Source organism: Coffea eugenioides, chromosome 11 (genome assembly GCF_003713205.1).
Source record: "Coffea eugenioides isolate CCC68of chromosome 11, Ceug_1.0, whole genome shotgun sequence".
NCBI lineage: Eukaryota > Viridiplantae > Streptophyta > Magnoliopsida > Gentianales > Rubiaceae > Coffea > Coffea eugenioides.
In genome coordinates this window covers 40,769,808-40,776,436 of record NC_040045.1, presented here as the reverse complement: position 1 = coordinate 40,776,436, position 6,629 = coordinate 40,769,808, and the positions used below count along the sequence as shown (strand labels likewise).

The 6,629-nt window shown below is 38.2% G+C and overlaps 1 protein-coding gene across 1 annotated transcript; it reads right to left on the bottom strand.

Annotated features, from left to right (window-relative positions):
- Nucleotides 1–746: 746 nt before the first annotated feature.
- LOC113752591 (TOM1-like protein 6) lies at nt 747–3,144 on the bottom strand. Its single transcript, XM_027296695.1, has 5 exons — nt 2,961–3,144; nt 2,686–2,767; nt 2,529–2,614; nt 2,112–2,381; nt 747–1,826 (listed from the first exon to the last, which is right to left on the bottom strand). The coding sequence occupies exons 1-5, from the start codon at nt 3,131–3,133 to the stop codon at nt 947–949; spliced, it is 1,491 nt and encodes a 496-aa protein (XP_027152496.1). The 5' UTR covers nt 3,134–3,144; the 3' UTR covers nt 747–946.
- Between the last annotated feature and the right edge of the window lie 3,485 nt (nt 3,145–6,629).

The window sequence follows — 6,629 nt, the reverse complement described above, 5'->3', positions numbered from 1 at the left end:
AGATGGTATTGAACTGGGTTCCCTTTATTTAAAATTGCCGATGAAGTTCTATGACACAGAGTATGCTTTTAGTTAGAGACTTGCTAGCGATCTCCAGATGTTTGTCCCGCAATAGTTTTTTATATCAATTTCATTACACGATGGATCTTATTTTTCTCGTAATATTTGAAGGTACACTAGTTCAGAAATTTTCTAAATATTTAGGCAATGATGCCATGATTCACTTGATTTTTTTTTTTTTTTTTGGTTCAATTTGGTAAACATCGTAGGGTATCGTGATGATATCATGGAGGGGCAATCCCAAATTGGCTCGTTAAGATTAAAAGGACGTTCGTCGGCCACACACATTTGAATTTTTTTTATTTTTTTTAATATGTAACAGGTGTGGAGTTTGAAATCGATCAAATCTATAAGCCTAAGAGAGCGACGTTATACAAAAATTTTACTCCGAGAGGCCATTTTAAATCTCTTTTAATGGTCAACTTACATATAATAAGTTAATTTTATGATTCACTTGAAAGAATATATTATTATTATTGAAATTTTCTGATACGGTAATTCTCCTAAATCTTATTTTGTCATGACCCCCTTCCCTCTCTTTTTTGCAAGCGTCTCTCCTCCCTGCGGGCCCGGGCCCCCAACTACTGAAGGACCACCAGAAAATGCCTTTCGTTTTCCCCTCGTCATCAGCCCGAACTCCATGCTGGACGCCATTGGAGATTCTGTTAGGATGGCGAATTAGAAAGTATCTACTGTGGAACCTGAAGTGTGAATATCCACAAAACTATGATTACAAACGTTATGGCCATAAAGTTAGAAATATCTACTCTGAAACATGACTTCCAAAAAGGGCATATAAATGAGAAAAATGTACACTATATAGACATTCTCAAATCCAGCAAACATGGCATAACGTAGTGACTAGGCATAAATCAACAAGCTGTATTCATTTTCCTCCCCTGGCCATGCCATGGCCGTTAGTTCCAGATAGAGGAGTTGAATTGCTTGTCATCTTAAATCTCCCGTCAGCGTTTCCAAGAACATTAAGATCTTCAAACAGTCTATATGATGGAATAAAGGGCTTGTGTCCCCCAGGACCAAGCCGTGCATCTCCATTTGTAGCTGACACATTGCTTCCACTTACAGGTGTCATGCTCGTATGCTGTGAAGTTCTGGTTCCTTGTGAAGAGATGGATGATGTGGCTTGAACTGTTGAATATGCATAAGGAGATCTAGACAAAGGATTCGGGTTGCTAAAGTAACCAGGTGTGGCGGCCCATGGTGGTGGAGGGTAGCCAGTAGAGTATTGGTCAAGCGTTGGTTGAGCTTGGGGCCTAAACTGTGATTGAGGATCACGTTGGCTATAAAATTGAGAATGATACTTAGGCTGCGGCATTTGAGACTCCTGTGCTAATTGTTGCTGTTGCGGCTGCGGTTCAAACTGTCGTTGAGGCTGAGCTTGAGGTTGAGCCCAAGGAGTAATGTAACTATTGACGGACTGGGATTGGTTATAAGCACGAGACACAGAAGAGTTGTCATCTCCGGAGCTCAGTGCAGTCCCCTCGTGTAGGTTTTGCTTTAAGGAAGTAGATGCCTGAGGCGGGGGGGGTGACATACTAGTTGACAGCGTAATGCTCAAGAGGTCTATCACATCTTGCTCTTTTGTAGTTCTAGCTGGTGCTGGTGGATCAGCAAGAACTAAAGCATCGCTCATGCCCAGGGTGGAAGATGCTTCCTGAGCTCTCATATCGCTGTTACTTAGAGTGCCACCATCACTGCCTCGCATGGTTGAAGCCGGAGTAGCAGATATGTTTATTTTTGAGTGCCTGCAAACACAAGCAAAATTTTAGAAGAAAACATGAATCAAAGTGGAGAGAGCCTTTTGGATGCAGACCAAACATCCAGAACCCCAAACAGCAAGGATACCATCATGTATCCACAAGTCCCAAGGTTTCTTCAAACATTTAGTAAATGAATCCAAGAACTTCAAAACCTAAACACATATTACTGGCATTACAAAAAAATCCAACGGAACAATGAGACTGCCAATCTGTCATGTGAAGTTGATGACAAGTATAGCACATGAAATACAAATATAAATGAAGAAATACCTTCGTGCCAGCTGTGCGAAGTCATCTTCCTCTTCATCATCTTCATCAATCTGAATCCTGGGAACTGGTGAAGGGTTACCATTAGTTGTTTCACTCCCTTTTACAGCATTATCTTGTTTGATGCTAGAATGATGTTTGTCATTCAATTGGAGGTTGTGATTTGTCAATTCAACTGGCAGAGGTAAACCAGATGCTATAGCATCATGTTTTGCTAGCACATTTTGGAGGTTATCATTTAACTCCAGGCCCTGAGCTAGAAGTTCTTCATCCCTAGCACAAACATAATACACAGATCCACCAGCAAACCACTTCAGCAAGAACACCCAGTGAAACAGCAATACATGCAGAGACCAAAATACACACGCGCACACACAGAGACACAGAGGGAGGGAGGGAGGGAGAGGGAGAGAGAGAGACCCTGTAGTAGTCAACATCTGCATCAATTTCTTCTGGTTGGAACGACATTGCTCAACAAGATCAAGTATCACTTCATCTTTTACAGCCTACAGAGAAGTAAATGTGAGAGAATTTTCTGAAAATTTCGGAACCATGAACAGAATAGAGAGTTTTCTACCGAGTGATCACTTGGATTGACAGCTTGAAGCATGTCAGCTAAGAGATCCAGAACATCGCGCATAGACCCTATGTTTGACAAACTATAACCACAAAAATAATCCAAAATCAAACTATAAGCTAACAAAAAATATAAAGTGAAACGTAACAGACATAGAACACAAGATTTAGGAAGAAAAAAGTCATAACAAAAAGAAATGGTAATGGGGCCTTTGTCCTATATGTGCAAATGAAAATCGGGTGATATTGTGTAAAAATTTCGAAGGTAATTTTAACCTTAAATTTTCCATTTCTGCAGCCATGGCTTCATCAAGCCTAGTAGAGGAATTGCTTGGCATTCCATAGCCAGGCTGTGGATGTCGTGGTGTTGGATGCGTCATAGGAGGTGTAAATATAGGAGCTGTATCTAATGATCGCTGGGGAAAGCCCACACCGGAACGCTGATACATGCAGAATCACAAATAACACATAATAATCAACGTGGCTGCAGGGTGGCTTATGCCAAGTTAGGCAATAAACAGCATTCATAGAACATTACGCAGGTAATGTGGTATTGCTGAAAAAAGGTCATTTGTCAGCTTCATTAGAGTGCCTTCAAGGCCTGCTATAGTCTACAATGTAACATCATGCTTACATTGTTCTCTCATTTTTATTTTTTTTTTATTGTTCTTTATACATGAACTATACAACTTACTCTCTCTTAATTTAATAAATTGTTATTCCATGAATCCAGTTTATCTTTAATAAATTCTATTACTTTTGAGTTGAGGGTGTATCAGAAAAAATTCTGAAGAAATATGAAAAAACTGAAGCAGCACAATTCACCATATAAAATAGCTATCACCAAAATAAAATTCAGATAATAAAATCATTCAAAGATTAATGGAATCAAGTAATAATAGCAGCTTTAAGCAAACAGTCAGCTGTAATCTGCTTGATTAAGTAAAAATCGTCAATTTCAGAATTTGTTGTAGCAAAAAGTCCATGAATTTCTATTTTAGACGTAGCATCGACTCTAAACAGCCCAATTTAAACCTACACAGGTGCAAAACTGCCCAAGTCCACTACACACTGTACGCATCTTTAACCATGATTACAATTGACCCAAATTTAACTAACGGGCTGCCTCCTACTTTTATCATCGAAACCAATTGTGACCACCCCATTTGCCAAATTTCAGGTAACGAAAATATTTCTCCCATCTAACGAAAGTATTTCTATCATTTGTAAAAGATGGAACGAGTTTGTCCATAAGACTCACTCAACTGATATGAATGCTAAGTAGTTCTGACTCTTGAAGCCTCTCTTTTTCCTTCCTGTTGTGAGGTTTGACATCTTCGTGAACTAAAAATTAAAAAGAAAAAGAAAAATCGATCTTATGGTTTCCACGGCCCCTTTCAATTGAAAATTATTTGTTCCCAACAAGAGGATGGATGCAAATTCTATATTCGAGATAGAGTAATAACTTTAACTTTTTTTTTTTTTTAAAATTTTTGTACATTGCTGGTACACACACACACACACACACACACACATTTTAGCCAGACAGTTTCCGAATCGCGCCTCAACCGACGTTGTAATAAGACATTTAAAGCTTTTCTTTGTGGAAGCACTTTTCTTGCACGTACGAAAAGATAATCAAATTTGACAACCCCTTCGCTGGCTATATGTCAACTTGGATTAGGGCTCTATATTACAAATGTCAGTCTACGACTGAGATCCATGTTGTAATCAAAAGCGTGTGTGTACATATAAAATTCAATAGTGTACGTAATTAATGACGCGCGAACTAGAAAAATAAAATAGTAGCGATGGCTGTGTTTGTTTTACTGCTTGAGGAGTCCAAATAACTAATAATAAAAAGAAAATCTAAACTGCTACATTTGTTTCCTGGTGATGAAATTGGGTTAGACTTTCAACATCTCATTGAAAGCCAAGATGCATATGACTAACCAACTCTGTCTAGGGCCACATTTCTTTCTTTCATTCTTTCTTGCTTCCTTTCCCAAACAATAATGGATAGTCCAGGACCGTTTCAATTACTACTTCTTTGGTGCTTTTCAATCGAAATAAATTCTCTTCTTTCTGGGACCATTTTGATGCACCCACCAGTTGCCTTGTTGAGCTCATCGTTCTTGCACTTCTCAAAATCACTCAAGTGACTGCCCAGTTGGAAAATGGAACATATTAAATCTGACTGATCGAACTAGGGAAAAAAAAAAAGAAGAAGAAAGAATTGCAACTGTAGTCAATAATATTATGCATCAAAGTTTTTTTTTTTTGCCTTGAAATTTTCTTATCAGGAATGAATAAATTTAAGTTGCGTAGCTCTTTGCTAAGGTTCTCTTTCACGTCTAAACTGGACCAACGTTTTTCTCTTGGTTTTGTCCTCTTCGCTAAGGTTCTCTTGCACGCCTAAGCAGGACCAACGTTTTCTCTTGGTTTTGCACGCCTAATTTAAACAGGACCAACGTTTTATCCCGGTCAAGATTAAGGACTTACAGCCGCAAAATGACAATGATGTGAACTGACCCTGAAACCATGAAAATGCGTTTGAATATTTGATGGCATGGAATTCAGGATTAGCATGAAAAAGTTGCAGAAAAACACAAAAAGAGGAAGAAAAAGTCGGGATCTTTGTTCTGGATGCTCATCTCAATGGGGTGTTTGTGAGGCTTGAGACAAAATTAATAATTGCAGTTGATGCTAGATATCGGAAGAGCCAAAAGTAAGTATTGTGAGACAGAAAGTACAAAAACTGTGGTTCAAGAAAATCTGGTGTGAATCAGAAATATGTCGGTGCTATGCTTTAGTGAAATACTTTTCATGGTATCGAAATTTGCCTGCTTATTCATAGCAAGCAGCAATATCTGATATGCGATTGTCGCATTTACTCCATGTTCACGTGATTATGTTTTTTTTTCCTTATTCTCGTACATTTTTAATTGGTGATTTTCTCTTCCTATTGCAGATTTGTCTGGTATAATCTATCTTTCTATTTTTTGGACTTCTATATCTCAAGTTTTCATGCGGTGAGTAATTAATTGGATCGAAGAAAATGTTGTACACACACATAAATATAATGTGTTAGAGCCCCTTCAATAACGTTCTTTATGTTAGGTTCACAAGTAAAGAATTTTGTTCCACATTGATTCGAAAGAGATGGAGAAAGTACACTTAATATATAAGTAAGGGTTCGAAACCTAATGATTTAACCTTTCGGATCAGAGTTGAATTCCTGACTTATATATTGGACTCTCTCGAGACGTTTCCCCCGTCACTTTATGATTTTCAATGAAATCATCATTCCCTTCTTTCAATTAGTAGAAGAAAGATTTCGAATATACAAACGAAATTATCCAAAATCTAGCAATACTAACACACGTATAACACTTTGGTTGGCTGCTTACAGAGTTCATAAGCCAGATGCTTCAAGAAACTCCAACAGTACAAAGTTCTTTATCCAAAAAGAAGAATAGTATTAATGTTTTTTCCTTTTTTTCCTTTTTGGGGTCACAAAGCTGAATAAGTAAGGCAAATATGTCTGGTATTCGTTCAAATATTTCTCCTTCCCCTTTGGAACAAAGAAACCAGAAAATGGCAAATAAGCAAACCTAAAATTGCTTTGTCGAAACTTCAGTCTGTAGCATTAGATTATTTATCATTTACCCTCTGAAAATTTCCAACGCCTGCTTCCTTACAGCCTAAAAAGATATCTCAAATTACCCTACAACAACTGACATTTGTGGCACAGCACTTTGCGCTTATAGATGTGGCTACAATATAATGGATCCAAAGGTCATCCAATCGGGGCATGGTCCATAACAGGCCCATTCATTTCATCATTGGTTTTTTTTTTTCTTAATCAACACAGGGTATCCGAATCATTCCTTATAGGGTCCGACTAATCCCCCTGCGGTCCGGGAGAGGAGGTCCCACTTCACA

What these genes read in the sequence shown, in the direction of transcription:
- LOC113752591 (XM_027296695.1), bottom strand. Translation starts at nt 3,133, where the DNA reads ATGTATCAGCGTTCCGGTGTGGGCTTTCCCCAGCGATCATTAGATACA. An exon ending in TCAATCCAAGTGATCACTCG is followed by an intron (nt 2,615 to 2,685) that starts GTAGAAAACTCT and finishes ACTTCTCTGTAG; the next exon opens with GCTGTAAAAGATGAAGTGAT. An exon ending in TTCGCACAGCTGGCACGAAG is followed by an intron (nt 1,827 to 2,111) that starts GTATTTCTTCAT and finishes TTGTGTTTGCAG; the next exon opens with GCACTCAAAAATAAACATAT.